This window comes from Daphnia pulicaria, chromosome 4 (genome assembly GCF_021234035.1).
Source record: "Daphnia pulicaria isolate SC F1-1A chromosome 4, SC_F0-13Bv2, whole genome shotgun sequence".
NCBI classification, from domain to species: Eukaryota; Metazoa; Arthropoda; class Branchiopoda; order Diplostraca; family Daphniidae; genus Daphnia; species Daphnia pulicaria.
This window is the reverse complement of record NC_060916.1, coordinates 1,507,413-1,528,221: the sequence shown is the minus strand read 5'-3', so window position 1 is coordinate 1,528,221 and position 20,809 is coordinate 1,507,413. Positions and strand designations below refer to the sequence as shown.

General features: G+C 38.3%; 8 protein-coding genes and 1 pseudogene across 10 annotated transcripts; 3 read left to right on the top strand and 6 right to left on the bottom strand.

The window, feature by feature from the left end:
* The window catches only part of LOC124336054, a 570,649-nt pseudogene that overhangs the window by 278,622 nt on the left and 271,218 nt on the right, over positions 1 to 20,809 (bottom strand).
* Positions 515 to 1,549, top strand: LOC124336485 (vitamin K epoxide reductase complex subunit 1-like). Its single transcript, XM_046790319.1, has 3 exons — positions 515 to 841; positions 909 to 1,018; positions 1,083 to 1,549. Exons 1-3 carry the CDS (start codon positions 648 to 650, stop codon positions 1,340 to 1,342), a joined length of 564 nt encoding a protein of 187 aa, XP_046646275.1. The 5' UTR covers positions 515 to 647; the 3' UTR covers positions 1,343 to 1,549.
* On the bottom strand, positions 1,417 to 3,552 carry LOC124336315 (ethanolamine kinase 2-like). Of its 2 annotated transcripts, XM_046790073.1 has the most exons (7): positions 3,329 to 3,552; positions 3,109 to 3,246; positions 2,766 to 3,043; positions 2,473 to 2,690; positions 2,315 to 2,403; positions 2,187 to 2,255; positions 1,417 to 2,114 (listed from the first exon to the last, which is right to left on the bottom strand). In XM_046790073.1, the coding sequence occupies exons 1-7, from the start codon at positions 3,452 to 3,454 to the stop codon at positions 2,007 to 2,009; spliced, it is 1,026 nt and encodes a 341-aa protein (XP_046646029.1). In that variant the 5' UTR covers positions 3,455 to 3,552; the 3' UTR covers positions 1,417 to 2,006. The 2 variants fall into 2 exon arrangements, with proteins under 2 accessions (XP_046646029.1, XP_046646028.1); XM_046790072.1 differs by having other exon boundaries at positions 2,187 to 2,403; positions 3,329 to 3,551.
* LOC124336284 (lysosomal acid phosphatase-like) lies at positions 3,904 to 6,203 on the top strand. Its single transcript, XM_046790035.1, has 8 exons — positions 3,904 to 4,172; positions 4,249 to 4,347; positions 4,413 to 4,650; positions 4,711 to 4,901; positions 4,971 to 5,094; positions 5,177 to 5,391; positions 5,464 to 5,635; positions 5,735 to 6,203. Exons 1-8 carry the CDS (start codon positions 4,170 to 4,172, stop codon positions 5,833 to 5,835), a joined length of 1,143 nt encoding a protein of 380 aa, XP_046645991.1. The 5' UTR covers positions 3,904 to 4,169; the 3' UTR covers positions 5,836 to 6,203.
* LOC124336228 lies at positions 6,176 to 8,639 on the bottom strand. Its single transcript, XM_046789949.1, has 11 exons — positions 8,391 to 8,639; positions 8,230 to 8,308; positions 8,088 to 8,147; positions 7,971 to 8,024; positions 7,848 to 7,901; positions 7,680 to 7,748; positions 7,467 to 7,607; positions 7,238 to 7,408; positions 7,106 to 7,168; positions 6,805 to 6,957; positions 6,176 to 6,730 (listed from the first exon to the last, which is right to left on the bottom strand). Exons 2-11 carry the CDS (start codon positions 8,306 to 8,308, stop codon positions 6,252 to 6,254), a joined length of 1,323 nt encoding a protein of 440 aa, XP_046645905.1. The 5' UTR covers positions 8,391 to 8,639; the 3' UTR covers positions 6,176 to 6,251.
* LOC124336082 (two pore calcium channel protein 1-like) lies at positions 9,728 to 13,590 on the bottom strand. Its single transcript, XM_046789717.1, has 12 exons — positions 13,415 to 13,590; positions 12,877 to 13,226; positions 12,681 to 12,806; positions 12,474 to 12,617; positions 12,242 to 12,411; positions 12,076 to 12,175; positions 11,836 to 12,016; positions 11,555 to 11,776; positions 11,205 to 11,487; positions 10,974 to 11,144; positions 10,607 to 10,905; positions 9,728 to 10,540 (listed from the first exon to the last, which is right to left on the bottom strand). The coding sequence occupies exons 1-12, from the start codon at positions 13,479 to 13,481 to the stop codon at positions 10,158 to 10,160; spliced, it is 2,496 nt and encodes an 831-aa protein (XP_046645673.1). The 5' UTR covers positions 13,482 to 13,590; the 3' UTR covers positions 9,728 to 10,157.
* Positions 13,810 to 15,199, top strand: LOC124336411 (60S ribosomal protein L6-like). The gene is made up of 6 exons (XM_046790215.1): positions 13,810 to 13,936; positions 14,106 to 14,278; positions 14,346 to 14,443; positions 14,506 to 14,663; positions 14,731 to 14,915; positions 14,974 to 15,199. The coding sequence occupies exons 2-6, from the start codon at positions 14,108 to 14,110 to the stop codon at positions 15,142 to 15,144; spliced, it is 783 nt and encodes a 260-aa protein (XP_046646171.1). The 5' UTR covers positions 13,810 to 13,936; positions 14,106 to 14,107; the 3' UTR covers positions 15,145 to 15,199.
* On the bottom strand, positions 15,399 to 18,036 carry LOC124336188 (tyrosine--tRNA ligase, cytoplasmic-like). Its single transcript, XM_046789893.1, has 9 exons — positions 17,839 to 18,036; positions 17,387 to 17,623; positions 17,148 to 17,323; positions 16,946 to 17,067; positions 16,744 to 16,884; positions 16,460 to 16,645; positions 16,048 to 16,392; positions 15,818 to 15,971; positions 15,399 to 15,751 (listed from the first exon to the last, which is right to left on the bottom strand). The coding sequence occupies exons 2-9, from the start codon at positions 17,603 to 17,605 to the stop codon at positions 15,502 to 15,504; spliced, it is 1,593 nt and encodes a 530-aa protein (XP_046645849.1). The 5' UTR covers positions 17,606 to 17,623; positions 17,839 to 18,036; the 3' UTR covers positions 15,399 to 15,501.
* Positions 18,203 to 20,788, bottom strand: LOC124336152. Of its 2 annotated transcripts, none has more exons than XM_046789842.1 (4): positions 20,584 to 20,788; positions 20,041 to 20,446; positions 19,299 to 19,976; positions 18,203 to 19,219 (listed from the first exon to the last, which is right to left on the bottom strand). In XM_046789842.1, the coding sequence occupies exons 2-4, from the start codon at positions 20,434 to 20,436 to the stop codon at positions 18,557 to 18,559; spliced, it is 1,737 nt and encodes a 578-aa protein (XP_046645798.1). In that variant the 5' UTR covers positions 20,437 to 20,446; positions 20,584 to 20,788; the 3' UTR covers positions 18,203 to 18,556. The 2 variants fall into 2 exon arrangements, with proteins under 2 accessions (XP_046645798.1, XP_046645797.1); XM_046789841.1 differs by having other exon boundaries at positions 20,619 to 20,787.

Sequence of the window (20,809 nt, the reverse complement as noted above, 5' to 3'; positions counted from 1 at the left end):
CGACTCCAAATGAGGTCGATGGATTTCCTACCCCCGATCTAATTAAGACATTCGACTTTTAAAAAATCCAATTCTTTTTTAAACGACGTCAAAAGTATTGCAAAAGTGTTAATCATTGGCTTCGACACGCCTTGACACTAAAACTCGATTGCCAATTCACACCAATTACGGTTCAAGGAGGACGCTGAAAATGCGGTCTGGAGAATTAGGATTTGACCGCGGGACGCTAATGGTTAAAGGAGGGGGATTATTGATCGAATCCAAATAGGATCAATATCAAATAGATTGCACAAAATATAGTGTCACGCGTATGGCACAAAGAATCAAAAGGATCGATGATGGCGTGTGGATCCCTCAAACCTTTCATATCTGTCCGACGTGATCCAAGATTTTTTTTTCCTTTTTGGTCCAGGAAATAAAAGAAAAAATCGTCGCTACTCGCCACGCGAAAGTCCGCCTGTTTTGTGGCGTCATCTAGCGGTGATTTTTGACACTGCTAGTGTTATTTTCGGCAAGTGACACAACGAGTTTGACACACTAGCTCAGCGCATCGACGAGTAATCGGGAAACACATCGTTTGTCTAAATAGGACAACACATTTCGAGTTCTTCTCTTGCGAGACTGTTTTGTTATTTTCGTGAGCCAAAATGGTGTCTGCTTCAGCCGTCATCGTTAGTAAACTTCGCCGGCTCCGATCCTATTTTGCCTTCTTCTGTTTTGCTGGAATAGCCCTGTCATCTTATGCTTTTTATGTCGAGACGAAAAAGGAGCACGATGATTCCTACGTGGCCATGTGCGACATCAGCGAGTCCATGAGCTGCTCAAAAGTGTTCTCTTCCAAGTAGTCAGACGATTTTCTTGTTCTCTATTCTTGCACAATTTCATTATTTTCTTTTGCAATTTTTCAGATATGGCAAAGGATTTGGATTGCTTCAATATGTTCTCGATGAAAACTCACCTCTTATCCAACCCAATCCTGTTTATGGAGCTATCTTTTATGGACTTGTTTTACTATTAGGTATTTCCATTCAAGTTAGATTAGAAAAATGTTCACTTACCTTAATAATTGATTTACTTGACAGGACTTGGAAACTATTTACTTCTGGCCAGGGTTCAGATGTTGCTGTGTATCATGGCCAACATTGGATCAGTTTATTTGGGCTACATCCTGTATTTTGTTCTTGAAGATATTTGTGTGGTCTGTGTCTCAACCTACTTTGTTAACTTTGTGTTGCTGATTGTGAACCTCCTTCGCATATCAAAATTGAAACAACTCAGCCTGGAAACTGGTGGGCCAATTCTCCAAACAGGAGGCTTCAACAAAACCAAGAAGAGAGTTTAGAATTTTAAAAACTCAAAGTTGTTGAATACTCAAAAGCCAAAAAGGTTGTGTGAAACAAATTGGTTATGGATTGGTATTGGGGTTATCATGGGAAATGTGTTATTTCTGGTTCTCATTGTTCAGGTGCTCTTTGTCATTCCTTAGTTGTGATGTGATTTGGTTCAGACTTCAGAGCTATAATATAATATATTTGAAATGCACATTTAATAGTTTCAATTGTTACAATTATTCTCTGCTTTTTACATGATTGATATCAGATTTAAATTCAGATCGGAGTGGTACAGAATGAGACGTAAACTATATGGTGCGAAAAAAAGTTTTGGAAATATCGTAATCATTTGTTAATTGCCTGGTTTAAATGGATATGCATAGAGTATATCAATGTCAAATTGAAATTTTTTAAATGTTGAGCACAATTGAGTCGACCTTGAAGGGACTCACGGTATAAATAGTTTCTAAAAATAACGTCACTACGTTAAAACTACTTTGCCAGTATTAAGAACACTTAAGGAGCGAACATTTTTACTGTAAACCCAAAAACAAAAAAGAGGAAAGATCCTAATAGTAATGGCAGCATAGAGCATTTATAGAGTATTTCAAGTAGAGTATAAGTGTAAAAGGAGAGTAAGGATTATTGAAGTGAGATAACAAAATTAAAATTATTCTAAGTTTTTACTATACGGTTCACCTGCTGCACAATTAGTCTAGCGGGGTAGAAGGCAGTAGCGCACTTTTTACTCGGTAATATTCTTGGAGTCGTAAATTGGAATAGCTATACAAGTAAACATACAAAACTATGAATTGATTACATATTAAATATATTTAATCTAAAAAATTCCATTACCTTATGAAGTCGAAATCCAACTTGGAATGTGTTGCTTGGTATGCAGCCCATGTCCCACAGAAGAAATGGCTAGCGAGACGGAAATGTTCAATTTCGTATAGCATTTGTTTCAATTTAGATTCGCCTACGTCTTGGCAATTGTCAAAGACCTTCAGGTAAGACTGAACCCAATCACGTCGAAAATTCTCGTCGGGATATGATGCCCATTGATTTTCACCTTCATTCAAATGAGAAGTCTCGATATTGTATAATTTTTAAATAGTTAAAATAAAATAGCGGATCATACCCGAAAACTCATTAAAGAGATTCGCTATGTCGTACGCTTGATAATTTGGTCCTGCATATTCAAAATCAATAAAGTGTACAACATTGGACCTCTCATCATAAATTATGTTGCCCAACAGCAGGTCATTGTGGCACAACACCAGTGGACTCTCAAATTTCTCCAAATGAGCCATCAACCATTCCAACTCTTTGGTCAATTTGGCTTTTGATGGTAAATTTCTATTACATCAGAAAAAAGAAAAAACTAATTTTAATGCTAGTCAATTTCGTTTCGTTCAAACTTTAGTTGAATACCTTTGCTCGTCTGATTTACCTTCATGACAAGTGTCACCACCCAAAGCTATAAAGGAATTTATTTTATCCCAAAGCACAGATTTAACTTCTACACCTGAAATTTGTTTGTACTTTGTCATTTGCAGATGTAGGTGAGCCATTTTTGCTGCAACCAATGGATAAATCATTGGATCATAGCAGGATTGCTCATCTAAAGTTCTTCCAAACAAGTACTGATAGGCATATCCATTGGTAAAAGTAGCATAAATTCTGGAACCAAAACCTGAAGTGTTAAGAAACTATATCCATAGTTTTATTAGCACACAATGAATTATAAAACAAAAACAACTAAATTGAAATATACCTGCAGTATTCTAATTTCATTTCTGTGATCTATAATATGTTCAGTGTTTACTCCATACACACGAATTAGGATTGTGTCAGACCGGTCACCATTATGATGAACTCCAATCAACTGATTTGTTATTCCACCAGTGAAAGTCTAGATATTTTAACATGTATATGTAACTTTTTCAATACCTATAAGCCAACTTAATATTCTAGATAAATGACTTCATTCTCACCTTGAATTTCAATCTGTCAAATAACCAGTTTTTCCTTAGCTGGTTTATCACTTTTAAGGCGCCACTGATTAAATTGTCCCTATCAATTACTAATTCTAATTCACAGTACACACAATCAGACGACATTTTAAAGTCTATAATCAATTCGGAAAAAGAAAGAAAACGATAATGTTCAAGAAAAACGCAGATCTCAATCAACAGTTGTCATTTTGTCACATTCAGACAATAACAAACGCCGAATCGGGTACAGCGGGTGTTGGCAGAACTAATTTCAATCGCGGAAAAATTTAAAGTTTCCTTTGCCGATCACTGTGGACTGTGGAGCTGGGGGAGGCGGATAACCGCCTTCCATCCGCAATTCCGCATGTCGTCTTCAATGGGCTGATTGGGATATTGTATTATCCATACGGGAAAATGTGTCGTTTGCAAAATTCTTGTCTCCTCAAAATTCTTGCCTCGTCAGTCGTCTCGAAATTCACATCAAGATCAGATTACTGAAAAGAAATACTATTGCACCAATCGGTACTTGTTGCCTTTCTTTCCTTTGTTCCTTTCTCAGTTTATCGACCCCCGTGGGCACATCAATTCACTTTATCAAGCGTCGTGGGCTGAGTAAGTATCGAGTCGACCAGGTCCACTGCAACTCCTTCAACTTCCTTTGACTTGTTCACTACCGATTTTACCTCGAAATATTCCTATTTTCGCTACTTTGTCGTAAATTGACAACATGGACTGGTCCACGTTGGCACTGAGTCTCGCCCTGTTTCTATGTGTATCAGGGGAAAGTGGGGAAACAGAGTCTTAAGGAAAAGCAAACCACATCACCCTCAGACTTGTGCACATGGTATGTAGTAATAACTAGTTGATTCTGTCTAAATGTTTCATGTATGTATAATTATCAAGGTGATTTATGTTTCTAGTTGTATTGTAATGGTGACAGGACTCCAGTGCGACCATATCCCTTGGACCCCTACCTCAACCCAACTCATTGGCCTGTATCGTGGGGCCAGCTGACCAAAGTGAGTTTTCCAATTTTCCATGCATTTTTCACAAGCTTAATTATATCTTGACAATGCTCTCACAGGAAGGCAAAGAGAGGCATTTTAAACTGGGACAGTTGAACCGGGAACGCTATGGAGATTTCCTCTCTGAAACTTACAACCCAGATGAAATTTACGTCAGATCCACTGATGTTGACAGGGTCTTGATGAGTGCAGAATGTCATCTGGCAGGACTCTTCCAGCCCAATGACAATCAGACTTGGCACCCACATCTAGCCTGGCATCAGCCCATTCCAGTTCACACTATTGCAAAAGAGCAGGGTCAGTTTGAACAAGTCATGTGAAATTGAGAAGATTCTTTCAATTTTCTTGTCACTTAAGATCTGCTGCTGGTATTGGAATCGGAGTGCCCTCGTTATGACGAGCTCGTCGCCCAGCTCAACTCGTCACCAGACGTTCGCAAACGCTTGGACAGCAACAAGGAAATGCTGGATTATTTGGCTGTCAAGAGTGGCCTGAATATGACGGAGATTGATGACTTCGAATACCTTTACGACACGCTCTTCATTGAAGTATCAATTCCATTTCAAAATCAAATCATTGATTAATAATGATTTAATCCGTAATGAATTTTTTTGCAGGATCGTTTCAACAAGACGCTGCCCGAATGGACTAAAAAGTACTTTCCCAGGCCTATGAAAGAATTTTCCGACTTTAGTTTCAAGATGAAAGCTTACAACTTGGAAATGCAGCGTCTTCGCGGAGGTAAGACATAGTTGATGAGTCACAGCGCCATTTCCATGTCATTTCCCTGTTGTAAAAACAAATTGATGATGTGCATTGACAGGCCCATTGGTGAAGGAATTGGTTGAACATCTGGGCGCTTACGCCCAGTCGAAGCTGACCCCAACCAATAGGAAGCTTTTCATGTATTCGGCTGATGACGTCACTGTGGCCACTTTTCTTTCTGCCCTCAACATCTTTAACGGCATCCAGCCACCGTACGCGTCCATGGTCCTGGTGGAGCTGCACGAACTCAAACCCAACGACTTTTCCGTGAAGGTGAATGTGTATCAAAATGAATTTTAAAATTGGAACATTTCTATATCATACAAGTTTCTTTTTAAAAATTAGATTTTGTACAAGAACGTTTCGGATGATGGGCGGAATCCCCAGGTTCTTTCGCTGCCTGGCTGCACGCGATTCTGTCCCCTTGACAAGTTTTTCCAGCTCGTCCAAAATGTGACGAGCGACGACATCAAAGTCGAGTGCAAATTGGTGAAGCCTGATGCCTCCTCCACGCTAGGTTAGTTGCTCAATTGTTAACAAGTTGACATGCATTTCGGCTTGAAACTAAACCACGTATTTGTTTGTCATTTGAAAAAAAAAAAAAAAAAAACGCCAGCCATTAGCCTGTTGGTTTCATTTAGCTGCCTGTTGCTGGTCGCCTTGTTGGTGATTGTCGCCCTGTTTTGTATATTTTTAACAAAAATCATGCCACGTTGAATGGCATTTATTAAATTACTCACTCGTCTGGAGGCTGACACGAGTGCGGCAGTTGCCCTAATTCTACGAAGCTATGCAGTTCACTTTAACGGAGATATTTGGGTCATCAGTTCTGGTGACCAATGGAATGGTAGACAGTAGCCCTTTTTTCTTTCTTTCGAAATTGAATTATACAATACTTTAAATATAAACAAAAAAAAGGTTTAGTCTAATTACTTAATACATTTTAGATACCATTCACGTAAAGGTTTAAAGTTTAAAAGAAAAAATCTGTAATTCCCGAACACTTGTCGAAACGATAGCGTACCTTATGACCCATGCAATATGTATGCAAACGCGCCCAATGAAATAAATTCTTTTTTGAGTCATTTGTCAGTGGTCATTCTCATTTTTGGATAACCTTTTTACACGAATTCTCAAAGGGAGGCGATAATTTCCTCCTCCAACATGAAACCAGTGAAATGAGTACCGTAGTCTGCGTTACCAAACAGCGACGCCTCATGCGCCCTGTAATCAATCTGCACCCAAACTTCATCGCCCGATTTCAAGTTCAGCGTTGACTGGAGGTTAAACGGACTCGACTGATTATCGACTGTGTTTGCCTCTTCAACATGGCCCATCCCGCTTTTGACCCCGTTCAAATAAAGCACAACTCCTAACCAAACAGAAGATGATGAAGTCGGAAACACGGCGGCCCCCGTGAAAGAGAAGAAATAAGTTCCTGGTCGTGGTGCCGTGAATTTCCCCGATGTCAAATTCATGGCATTCCCTTCGTTCACCAGGGCCGAATCGAACGGAATCGGAGTTCTAGTTGTGTCGAACGTGGAATTTTTCTGGACGTAGAAATGGACGGGCACTGATTTGACGTCGGCGTATCCGATCCATTTTTGCGTTCCTGTAAAATGAAAATAGGAATTCAACAGTTGACGTTAAGAACTAAAATTTCTATTTAAAAAAATTGCGATTTACCATTTCCGGTTTTAGAGTGAAAGTTGCAGTAGACCGTTTCCAAATTCTTTGATCCTTTCACTAAAAATATTCCATTGATTTGTTGTCCCATTCGCTTCAGATCTATACAGGATGTTGGCATTTGACTAAAGTCAACTAGGTAACTCGTTTCATCTGTAAGAAACAATAAAATTTTCAAAGATGTAGAAAAAGGAGAAAATATTGGATGAACAGAAAATTATTTTGAATACGTTTTTACAAAAAAAAAAGGATTTTTTTAAATACTTGTTCTGGTTTTCTAATCATTAAATGACTCATTTACCATCAATTTCCGATGTCGAATATCTGGCGCTGCTTTCCGGCTCTCCCAATTCTGCTTTGGTCGCTAAATTATATGCAAATAAAGGATCTTAACATTTCGAATTTTTTCAAGGGATTCAATAAAATGTCAAACAATTTAATTTTGTTAATAAATCGTCGATGGTTTTGCTCAGATTGGTCCTCGTGTTCTCCAACTCAATTTTGGTATTCAGTAACTCCTGCTTAGTCTCTGTTAGAGTTTCTTCGGTGACTTTGATTTTATTTGATAATATCTGAGAAGTTGCATTAAAATCCTTTTTGATTTCTGAAAATAAAAACATATTTCATTCTCTTTTCTTCTACAAGTAGTCAGATGAATCAACCTTTTAGTTCCCATTTCAAACTCTCAATTGCATCGCGAGATGATGCCGCTGATTGAATCACATTTTCTGAGAAATGTTTAATCATCGATGATGTGTTTTCAACTATCACTTTGGACTCCGATTTCATACGTCGGGAGGCCTCTGAAATAATAATAATAAAAACTAATATCTTGTTATCTAATTTCAATTAAAAGCGCATTTTGCGTGCATTACCTTCTCTAATGGCGTTCAGCTCTTTCGCAAATTTGGTTTCGATGTTAGCCAATAATTCTTGCTGTGTTTCTGCAAATTGAACGTTCTAATTAAATAAATTTGAATGCGTAGAGAATAGCGATGTGATATTTTTAATCAGAAACTACGCCAACCGGCCTGTGGATCTACCTTGCAACTTTGTGTTCAATTTTTCAACGACGTCCTCAAATACAGCTGTACGATCTTTCGTATAAAATTCCATAAAATTAATTTAAGTAGTTAAATCCAATAAATCTCAAATTGTTCAATTACTTGCGAGTTCCTTGATGAAATGCGATTTGGTTTCTTCTAAACTTTTTGTTAATTCTGAAAATCAAGTTAATGTTTTCTATTTAATCTTATGGTACGTGAAATAGTAATTTAGAATACCTTCGACTTGCATTGTTAAATTTGCTTCACGAGTTATAGTTACTCCATCACCTGAAACAACTACAATCCAAGTAAAATTGAAGTTCCATTCCAAATTTAAATTATAACTATCTAAAATCAGCGTTCCGTAATGCCAGAATACCGTTTTGCAATTCTGAAGAAGCACAATTGGTCAGAAAAAGAGTTAACGCAACAACCAGTTGACCCGAACAAATCCTCATCTACAATAATGACATTTGAAAACGTAAAAATAACGTGCGTCAATCCTGATGACATGTATATAATCTGTGAAATATTTGTTACCTCTAAAATAGAATGACAATAATATGCGGTTGCTTCGGCGAAAGTAGCTGGTGATAGTAGCTAGTTGTGTCGGAAAGATATCAGTTAGAAAAGCTCGTCAATGTTTAGCCGTGTTCCGGTTTTTTTTTTAGACTGCCCATTCGGATTGAGATGTAATGGAAAGAGGCGAAATAAATAAAAATTCGTGTCTTTCTCTCATTGGCTCTTGACGTAAAATGAATAACGTAACTGGAAAATCCCATGAATAATCCAACTGGAAAGTGCACTCGACCCTATAAGAAATTGTGATTTAAAATGCTTCTAAATGATAACCTTATTGGCTGCTGATAGTAATTTGAGAAGACTGGACGGACGATAAATTTGTTTTCGTGTGCATCACGTTTGCCAGTCATCAGGGATAACACAATTTTTTCACCCACTGGGGTTGAAATTTGGGTTAAAAATAACAGTGAATAATAATGAGAAGATAGTTGGCCGTCTTACCGGTTAGCCGCCAATCGGTACCTAGTGCGCGTTCGCTATTATCGTATCAACGAATCCTGGCAACTAGTTCGTAATACGAGCCAGGGCTGTTCAGACTAAGGATCATTACGTTGTCTTCCAATCACCTCGAGAACCTGGAAACACGTCAGATAATTCTCAGATGAATGAAAAACAACTGAGACATGGAAACACATCATACAATCGCACACCCCAAGTAAATCATTTCCTCAGTCACTATACAACCATCCGTAGGAGACTCTTCTCCTACAACTCTATTTTGAACCCACTGGAGCTTCAACAAAGGGTGCGGCAACAAGGGCTTCCAAATTAGTCGAATTCAAAATTATTCAAAGTATAGCGAGTAGAGAGGGCTACAGACTCTATACTGATATAAAGATGTTATTTGGGGGGGGGGGGGGGGGGTACCGGGGCTTCGCCAATGATTCGTCACAAATTGAATCTTCTGTTCCCGCCACTTGGCAAAACAAATGTCTGTCAACATTTTGTGCTCAATTAAACAAATGAAATTTAAAATAAAAAAAGGGGGAAAATAAATGAATATTGATGTAAATGTTGAAGACTAAGGTAATGTGTTGAAATGTGTTACCTTTGAAATAAAAAGGCTAGATTTCAGAGCGATTCGGTTAAAAGTAGTTGAAGATGCTCAAATCAGGAATGTGTGATGCGACGGGCTCAACCGCCACGAAATTCTTTTTCTTGTCTGAACAAAAACCTTCCACCTAAAGCACCTACAAATCATCACTAGAAGGTCCAGTGTCCTGTGCTAAAAGTTTAATAATGTTTAACAGGTTTAACAATGCAAACAACGTATAACAAGATGACCACAAATCAAATTCTTATGGCTATTAAAATATTTTATTCATATACGAATCAACAACTGGGATTGTCCGACGAGTCAGACACGATGAGGCATTTCATGCTAAGGAACCATAAATATAATATATACTAATAAGGACAAATTTTCAGACAATCAATCACTTCACTCGCGATTTCTTTTGGATTAAGTCTGGAAATTATTAGACCTCGAAAAGATTCAGCGATACCAGAACAGAAGACTTACTCAATAGAAAAGACACTGTTCCTTGTGTGCGACCTATGCGCGAAGTGTCTCCTAAGAGTATGGAAGAAATCATGATTAGGAAAAAACAATCGTTAAAAAGGAATCTAAAAATACACGTGATAAATATGAGGATGGAAGCGTGAGTGGGTTGAAAGAGACACAAAGACTGGAATTATTATTATATGTTCTCTTATAGATCCTAATTAGTCGGTAAGGTTATCATCGGAGCCGCGATTCAATCTCTGGCGCACTCCTACTCTTTTGGAAGGCGAAGTTCCAGGTTGAGGTTGTTTCTCTTCGTGATCGGCTTGTTTCATCCAGCACGATATCTCATCCTTGTACATGAAGCTGAGGAGAACATCTTTAGTTCGTCGTCGGAAACCAGTGAACGTTACTGAAATAGGACGGATTCCTGGCAAATCCAGCGTCACTTCGTCTAAGGTCCGGAAAGGCTCCTGTTTACGTAGTCGAGCAAACCAATTGTACCACACTTTTCCCCTGGACTTTTCTTCGGCAGATTCTACCGCAAGGAGACGTTCGTATTCTTCGGCGTTCAGTGTAACAGTTTTCTCAACCAAACGCTTTTCTAAATGGCAAAACAAAAGTTCAAAAAACGATAACCTTTGGATAAAGGGACAAAGGATTTTCTTACCGTCTTCTTTAGTCATTTGTTCTTTATATGAAATTCGGAACATGAAGCCGTCGAGAACCGAAGCCACAACGATGGATAATAGCATCATTATTGTGAGGTAAAAGCACATAAAATAAATGCGACTCCACTGGGTTGTAGTCACCGCGTAGCCTTCCATGATGATGTACCAATTATTGATGACCGTAAGTTCGAACAGTGTCACATAAGATGAAATGACGTTTTCAAAGTTATTCAAATAATAATAGCCGTTCGAAGACGACCCATTTTCATAACGGAAGTTGGCTTCAACAGTGGAATTTCTATAAGATAAAAAAAAACAATACTGTTAAGTAAGCCAACAGGCAATGCAAGAATAAAAAGGACTTACTTGCAACAATTCGTGAGATCATACTCGGCGAAAAGTTCCATTCCAACAATTGAATAGGCGTAGTAAAGAATGAAGAACACGATTCCGGCACACAAAAATCGTTGACCAAGGATGAATATGGTACCAAAGACATCGCGATATCTCTTTCGTAGCTTGAACAGACGCAGAATCCTACACGAAACATTTTTAAATTTCTTTCGATGATTATCACATGATCAGTATTTGAATTACCGCAAATGTCTGGCGACTACCAGAAAAGACCAGTGACCAAGAATTTCCGCCGCTAGTCCAATCAAAGAAACTCCAGTAACAGTAAAGTCAAAGCAGTTCCAGCCGGAGGTGAAGTAGTCGTGAGAACCCATGCCGAAAATTTTTAGACACGCTTCAAGCGTGTAGAAAGATACATATGCATAAGTCTCCCAAGTGACACCCAACTCAAGGGGATTGCTCATGTGGACCGAAATAGCAGCAGTTCGTGTCAACATCAAGATTCCTCCCAGGAAAATGACCACAGCTAAATTAAAAAATTGATTAATGGATCGTCATAAAGCGCAGTATAACATAAACCTAACAAGACTCACAAACAAAATAGTCGAAGAAGTTCCAGGTAACCAGTCGATGTACTTGCTGTGCACAATAGGCCAAGGTCGGAGAACGAAGTCGTGAAAACCAAAATGGTTCTTCATCTCTCACACGCCATTTTGTATCTAAAACATCGTAAATGTGATAGAACTCGTTTACGTCGATAATACCAGATTCTGACGTATTCAAAAGACGGAACATTAGGTAGACCTCTCGGTAGGCTGCAGAAACAAACGTTAAATTAGAAGATGGATTATGCTTAAATTGAAATGAAATTTACTTCTGGACGAGTCGACATGTCGCAAGAGACCACGGAAATGTTGCAAGGTAATACCGAATCTATTATTACGGCCAAGTAATAGACGGAAGGCATGCTGGGCCGCTTTTCGCCTGTGCAGCAGTAATTGTTGAAACTTATTTTTCTCCATACTCGAAAACGATGCGTAAACAGCCGCAAGCAACTAAGAAATTGAACACTATTAAATATTTCTATACAGTAGCATGATTTTGTTATGCTTACGAGATTCATCAAAAAGTACAAAACCATAGAGAGGTATGTGATGAAAAAAACACACGACCAACGAGTCACTGCGTAAGAAGGCATCATCACGTCGGGAAAGCTGAAACAAACAAAATATGCTATTTGTTAATTTTCTGTTTGGTGGAATTTAAAATTAAGTAATTACTTCGCCGTGGTCAATAGAATAAATAAAGATATAAAGGCCTGCTGTAAGGTGCTAAAGTATGGGTCATTTACGTTCGAGCCGAATAAATAAAAACCTAAAACACTGTAGAATAGAATCACAAATAGTAATAGGCCCAACATATCAATTGCGGGAGGCATTGACTGCAAAACCTGTAAAACGAATTGTCGAAATTAGAATTGAATAAATTCTTTGAAAGTCGATTAAATATTACCTGACGCAAATATCTACGTACGCCACCAAAGTGGTGATTATCAAGAAGGAAGATGGGCCGAAGGGCACGTGTAACCCTAAAGTGGGAACTTTGCCGGACCAGAACCAGGATGGATTCAGCTATCATTATCAAGAGTGTCACTGCCTTTAAAGTAAATTTCCTGCATGAAATACTTGTTGCAGTTAATTTTTTACAAAATAGACCTACCTTCACCATAGATCTAGGATGGTGAATGAATATCTTGAATCCCACCCAACGGAATTTCATGATTAGCTCAACACTGACAATGACCAGAGCCGTGAGTTCCATGCTGCTATGTACACCTACTGGAAGCTAAAACAAATTAAAAAAAAATGTTTTGTTATTGTTTTGTCAAGTTGCAGAAGCAACATGTCATAATTACACGAAAGAGTGGGTTGGCTGGTTTCTCTGTGAATGTCAGCAGGATCAATAACAGAGAGGCAGCAAAATCTAGGGCATAGTACCACTTGTTGTGCACAAGGAGGTATGCAGGAAGTGCTTCATGGCATGAGGGATGAGATGTCAACTTATCGTTGTTGATTCCTTCTTCCAAGAAAATAGCTGCCTCTCTATAATTTAGTTCCCAGCTTTTTGTAACTTCGTCTAAAGGAAGACGTTCAATTGCTGGGAAGGAGTGGAGCTCTGTGAACTGCAACTGTATAGCCGATTCCCCCACTGTGCTTGCTGTCCTTGCAGTGTTTCCTACTTCTAAAGGGACATCACTCTCATCAGCTGTAAACAAGAAGAAAAAACAGGTGTGATTAAGATATAGCCCAAAGGTCAAAGATTTGCGTACTATTACTACAAAAAACTTAAAATATTGCAACACGCTAACTAGTTTGAGCTGGTTAAAAAACCGCGAATTGTTAGCCCACCAAGCTCCCTTTCGTGTGTAAACAAAACAGCAAAGTAAAAATTACCTTCTTCCATAATTTGTATTTGAATAATCTGACCATCAGTGGATATTATCTTGTCGTCCTCTCCCATCCTGAAGACGCGTGATAATGGATAAAACACGTAGTCAATAAAATAAAATAAACCTTAAGCTTCAGATTTGAGTTGTAAACACTACAGAAGACAGCACAAAGTTACAAAACATGAAGCATACTGCCAAACCACATAATTATAGTTTCTATTTATTAAAACGAGTTAAAAATTATTGAAGTGAACTAAATAAATTTTTATTTATTTATTTTTTCAATGAAATTTAGTTTCTTGTTATATTCTTAAATTTAAATTCGGCAAAAATTCAAAGAGTTTACTCCGATTCGCTGTCTGCCAGGTTTGATTCTTTTGAACTTGCAACGCAGTCTGTAAGGTCCATTTCCACTCCTCCGTTCTATTTTTCAGCATTTTGGAAGTAAGTTCTCCGGTAGTTTTGATCAGAAATCTTCTGAAACATCCAAATCCTCATTTCATTTATATTAGTCTCAGTGAAACAAGTAATTTTTGTTGTTTAGAACTCTAGTCAATTTAATGTATGTTAGTCTTCTTTATCATGTCGACTTACTCGACGAAGTACAGACACATTGCTCTCCTTGTCTTTCTGCTGTCATTTTCTTTCATTCTCAGTATCGAAAAACATAATTCATTCTTGATTTCTATCTTTAGCAATGGAGGTCTCCAAGAAGAAACCAGCTGCTGGAGTTCCAGCTGCCAAAGAGCCAGCCCCGACTTTGGCCAGTGGAAAATACACATTCTCCAAAGCCGAAGCTCTTCGCCGCTATCTATCGAGGAAGCAGGCCAGGTCTGGTAAACGAGTTTCCAAAGTTAAGCGTGATGAGGTAAGCTGTCATGTCAATTGATGTTAAGTGTTCATACTTTTAATGGTTGATTTCTGTACGTGTTTAGCAAAAGAAGAAGCCCAAGTTTGTTGAGAAACCATTCAGCAAGGGAACCAGGATTGTTAGCTTGAAGAAGCGCCCCAACAACTACCCCTGCAAAGACCAGTGTGTACTCATACATTCTAATTGACTATTAGAATTTTGTGCTTATGTGTTTTATTTTCCAGTTCAAAGCCCAAATCAAAGGTCCAGAAGAAGCATGGTGCCCCTAAGGTTCGCAAGTCTCTTCAGCCTGGAACAATTCTTATTCTGTTGGCTGGTGTTCACCGAGGAAAGCGTGTGGTACTCTTGAAGGCCTTGAAATCTGGTCTTCTTTTGGTCACTGGTATGGTTATTTTTTGTTCAAACTTTTGTAAATGTTGGGTTTATAATTCTTAATTTCTCAATTATAGGACCATACAAAATCAACCGCGTTCCCATCCGTCGTGTCCATCAGAACTATGTTATTGCCACTAGCACTCGTCTAGACATCAGCAAAGTTAAGATCCCAGAAACCATCGACGATGCTTATTTCCGCCGTAAGCGTGAGAAGCGCGCAAAGAAAGCCGAGGGTGACATCTTTGCCAAGAAGAAGAAGGTATTTCGTTTTTTTTAATTCGTAATAGGATTTGCGTTAACAAACGTATTCTATGTAGACCTACAAGGCATCTGCCACTCGCAAAGCAGACCAGATCACCGTCGACAGACAGCTGCTCCGATCCATGTTAAATTCGTTAGGTGGAGCTGAGCGTAAGGTTGTTCTCAATTACTTGAAGTCACGCTTTGGTCTGTCCACCGGCCAATACCCCCACACGCTTAAATTTTAAAGTTGAATTGAGTGTGTATTTGGAGACAGTCGTCAATAAACGATTTGACTGTGAATATATTTTACTTTTATTTAGTTTAAGAAGTTAAAACGAAAGGAAAATTCTTGCAATTAACTTTATACAGTTCCAACTTTCTGTTGCATCTGTATTGAGTAGCCTATTCTTATTACAAGAATGTTTCAAGTTCAATTACCAGGTTACTAATTAAATATGTCATTGCATCATTTGAATAGCATGCAAACATTTAGAACAGATTTCTTTGGCAAAGTTCAATTTATTAACTTGCACACCGAGAAAAATAACATGTCCCAAACCATAACACTCGGCTGAATAACAATATTTTTATTTCAATGTTATTCATTTGATGGGAACATTTTTAATAGTTTTAGCCATGATTGAACCATGTTCAGTTTGCAAAGCATTGCCTTGCCATTCAGCAGTTCCATTAGCACTGACACGCAAATCGCCCTGAAGCGTCTCCCACACTTTCTTCTTTGGGTTAAGAACAGCATCAGGTTCACCTGTCTCGTAGCCTTCCACTCGTACTCGGTCTCCCGGCTGGCTACCGGCAGGTGCATCAAGTGGTTCACATTGACGGGGTTCATCACTACAAAACGAAAATGTACAAAACATGATAAATGTGCATCACCACCTACTACACACAAAGATTTACCTGGAAGCACAAAGGACCATTCCTGCAGATTCAATACCCCTCATCTTGGCAGGTTTCAAATTGCACAGAACAATAACCATACGGTTGAGCATTTCAGATTGAGGAACGAAATTAACAAGGCCGCTTACAATTGTACGGGGCCCTAAAGGCTCCCCTGTTGTTCAATTGTAATTATTAATTAATTACTGAATACTAATAGATATTTAAAATAAAAAAGGAAAAATTCGTACCTAGATCGATTTTTTCAACGTACAGACTTTCAGCTTCCGGATGTCTATTAACTTCAACGATCTTGCCCACTCGGATATCGAGACGATGAGGGGCAACTACATCATCGACAGGAGCGGACTTGGACACCTTAGCCGGAGGAGGATAAGCGTCTTTAACCAATTTGACCAATTCAGGAGCTTCAAAGATCTTTCGAATCGGCTCTAGCAAATCGTTAAGCCGCAATTCAACTGCCGCTTTTAAATCACCCGGATGAAGCAGCGATTGGGAAAAATCTGATTCCATTTGCTCGTAGGACATGTACTCAACATCACCGCCATTGTCAGCACCTCGTCGAATTAGAAATCCTAGCGAAGACATACAAATGAAATGAAATTCCCATTTTTAACGAATTTGAAATAAGACGAACGGTACCTTCGCCAGCGTTCAGTAGTGGAAACAAAACATATTTTGCAAAGGCCAAAACACCGTTGTTTTCAACTTTGCCTGGTTCGCAAAAGGCTTTCTTCATCTTCTTTTTAACGCTGGCGGCCGAGTCAAGTAAATCGATCTTGCTGTCTTCCTCCGATGATGACATCTTAGCTCCAGTTAGACCAGGGACTATAAAATATAAACGTTATAGTAAAACAGATTAGGAAAATAGATTAAATTACTCATTGGATTCATGAGGTGGGCAATAGGAAAATAGATTAAATTACTCATTGGATTCATGAGGTGTGCACGTTTCGCATATCCTAACTGAGGCAAGTATTTGTCGGCATAAGTGAAAATTTTTCTTTGATCTACACCACCAAATTGTGCATCTACTTTTAGATATTCTTCATCCAAAGCTTGCAGACCTATACAACATTAACATTCCCTTAGGTATGTGAATATTTGTGTAAGCTCCAATATATTTACCAGGGTACATTAAACCAGAGAGCAAAGGATTCCCTACTTGCTTTACAACTTCAGCTCCAGCTTTTTTAGCATCATGCTCAGTTACTAGAGAGGATAATCTGTACATATCCAAGGTGTATTCCCTAGTGTAAAAACATTTAAATTTGAGTATTGATATGGCAATTCACTAACATAAAGTACTGTTAGTGAGTTGAGTACTTACTTAGTGAGTTGATATTCAGATCCTTTAACAAATTTGAGTTTATCAAGTGGAACCTTCAAGGAAGTTAGCATTGCTTTAATAGCATGTTCATAGTATTGAGTACGGAGAGCAAGCAATTCCCAAGGTGCTTTCATGTTATCAAGGTAGGCATGAAGATCAGCAAATAAAATAGTGACCTAGAAAACAGCATAGGTTGTTGGTGACATCTCTAATTGTTGGAACACAATGCTTTACCTTACCTCACATCCAGCTTTAAGAAAATCACCTATCTTACTCATGGGCAAGAAGTAAGCCACATGAGGTTTTCCAGTCGTGGCAGTTCCCCAGTACAGCTTCAGGTCTCGTTTAACAAGGATTTCTGTAATTTTGTCTTCACCGAGTACCTCTTGTAGATTACGAGTAATCAAATTTTTCTTCTCTGCTGGTGTCATGATTGATTCTTGGTTAATGGATCCCATTATCTCTGCTGATGCAATCTATGGAAATACAATGTTTATTACTTGCACCAATAAATTTAAAAAAAAAAGAACTAGAGCATCAACTTCAAATTCTGCAGAAAAAATAAGAAATTTAGAAAAAGAAAGTAGTAATCACCAAAACCTAAACAAAAGAAAACCAAGGCTGACTATATTATGTTTTGAATTAGGCTAAGTAGCACTTGACTTGACAGGTACAAAATGACAAAACATACCTCAACTTCTTTTATCACACTGCCGACACTGGTATGAAAATCAAATGAAGTAGAATCAATCTGCTTTCTAATGAAATACGGTTACAACATGTGGCGTGACACGAAAGAGTGTCGGAATCTTACAGGAAGGAAGTGAAAGGTTACAAACGAAAAACCGTGGAAAAACCGAACGAGGATGTGAGTGGTAGAGCACTTTCGAATGGTTTGGCAACCACTTTTTATCCGCTGCTATAGATACCTTTGTGAATTGTGAACCATATTTTTGAAAATGCTCCAATTTTGAAAAACAAAGTCATATTATAGACATATTGGCCTAGTCAAGATCTATGAAAAAGAAAAGTAATAAAAAAATTAAAACAATGAATTTGGTGTTAAGAAGTTTTTTATTTCAATAAGAGTTCTGGGATGACCAAATTAGCAACTGTTTTAATCAAACATGTAATTCAATTTCAATCAGTAATCAAAATGCAAAACTCAATTCTTAATCAACATTAAGTCACAGTCTGACGACAATTATTCTCGAATGCCTTATTATGAGGAGCGGAAAATACAAAAATTAAACTCAAGTTCAGGTGATGAAAAAGAATTGCTGGCATAAAAATAAACCCCAAGAAACAAGTTTTCCACTCACTATCAATCTTCAAATCAACAACACAATATGGTACGACATTTTTGAAATTTCTTGACATGATTGAGATTTCAAAATAGAAAACACAAATTATGAGCAGTTAGCTAGGTAGGAGCACAATGTTTGGGTGTTCTCTTCTAATTGTGCTCTTAGGTTACCTATATACTTCTTTGCCTTTTCCAACTCTTTCTTCATGTCATCTAATTCGAGGTTACAAGACTCCAAATCAATTGTCTTTTGGTTTAATTGTGTTCTCAGAAGAGCTACTTCAATGACACAGGTGTGACGATTGCAAATAATTCGTTCGGAATCGGGGAGAATGTAATCACATCCATTATTAGTTTTTAATTCAAGTACTTTTTCCGTGGCAGGATTATTGCCCTGAGGTAGATTCGAAGAGGAGTCTGAACTGTTCTCAATTTTAAATGGGGTAGCAGCTTGCTCAGCCGGCTCAGCGTTGGGGACTTTTGTATCCAGTTCTTCGGGACTCTGTAGAATTGTAACCAGTTCCTCGGGGCTCTTTCGAATAGCAGGCAAGGCTGGGAAGGTATTGGCTTGAACGACATACATGCATTCCCCGCTTAAAAATGGAATGCCTTGAACGGATTGTCCCGGAATCGTTGGAACTGTTATTCCCGTAGACAAAATTTTGTGTTGATTCTGGAGAAGTTTCGGCATTACCAAAGTTTCCTGAGGACTTAAATCCTTTTTAGAACTGAGATACTGGATGAGCGACTTGTTGTTTTGCAACTTCTGCAAAAAAAATAGATAAAAATAAACTGTAATTCCAAAACTCAATTATAATTAATCGTGACAAATAAAACGCGAATACCTGTAATTTTTCATCAGACAATCTGATAATCTGCACCCTGGACACAACTCTGACACTCCTTGATTTGGCTTGACTGTTCGGAAGGGTATTCAAGACTACCGTTTGCGGATTAGTTACCGACGGGATGTTTGCTCCATTGGAAACAGAATGTAGAGGCGTCTTTGTGAGAGGTTTAAAGGTGTTCGCCTGGACATTGCTGTTTTTGACGGCTGGAGCAATTTGATTATATATTTTAATAATCGGCAGGCCACAGGTTGAAGGAGTTGACACTTGTTTCGTAAGTTCTATATGTTCCACGAACTTATTACATTCCCTTTTCTTTGATAGAGCGATCACTTTAGGTCTAGTAGTTGCTGGAACCAATGTGGAAGGAACAACGACTGGTTGTAGGGAGCTTAGAGAGGTGGCAACCACTTTCTGTTGTTGTTCGACTCGTGGCAAAGATTCCTTCATTAACTGGGGCATTTCAGATTCATGTATCGTAAGCGAAACCGTCGGAAAAATGGAAGGGCTTTTTGTTTCGATTGAATCAGTCTCCGGAGCAACAGGCTTTTCACTCTTTGCTGCTGCTTTTCGAAAATCATGTAACGTCTGAAGATCATCATGAGATAAAGTAAGCCCGTGCTCAAGAAGCGTCTGATTGACATTTGTTTCGACTCGGTTCAAAATTAGCATCATCTATTTAAAGAAATATATATGGTTTTACTTTTAAATGAACAATATAGTAGTTTGGGGTTCATACTTCTTTTCCATTGTTAGCTCTAATGATATCTTCCATTTGGCGTTGTGCTGCGCGGACACTTGCTTTTCGTTGTGCGTCAGTAGTTTTTCTTTTCGACTTCTCGTCTGGTGTTTCTCTTTGCCGTAAATTTGCAACTCGTACAGCTTCCATGGCTCTCCTTTTAGCAGTCTGCTCTGGAGTTTCTTTTCTGCGAGTAATTTTCACTCTCATTGCTTCTATTGCTCTCCTTTTTTCCGTTTGCTCTGGAGTTTCTTTTCTGCGAGCAATTTTTACTCTCATTGCTTGAATTGCTCTTCTTTTGGCAGATTCTTCTGGTGTCTCTGAAGCTCTTTTTTGCTTCTTTTGTGCATTCATTTTAGCCTTTTGCTCTTCTGTCAATGGTTTTCTTTTAGGCATTCGTGTCCTCCTGAACAAAAATAAAATAATAACTGAAACAAGAAAACAAACCACAGGAAAACATAACTTCTATCTACTAGCAAAAGAAAGCTTAAAATTTATTTGCATTGACAAACAATTTTGGAGAAATAAAATAAAATTTCCCAACTCAATATTTATTTCATCAAGTTATAAATTCTTACAGTAAGCTATATGCTGTTCATGAAAAGAGTATAATCGTTACAGTGTTCCTGGCAGGAAGTTAACTTTGGCACTTGTATACACAGTAATTCCGACGAAGCTCCATTTATCTAACTTGGTCTTTTGGGGAAAGACAAAAAATAATGGCGGCTGCAATCTTGAAACAAATGAAAAACGCCACGCGGGAAAAAGA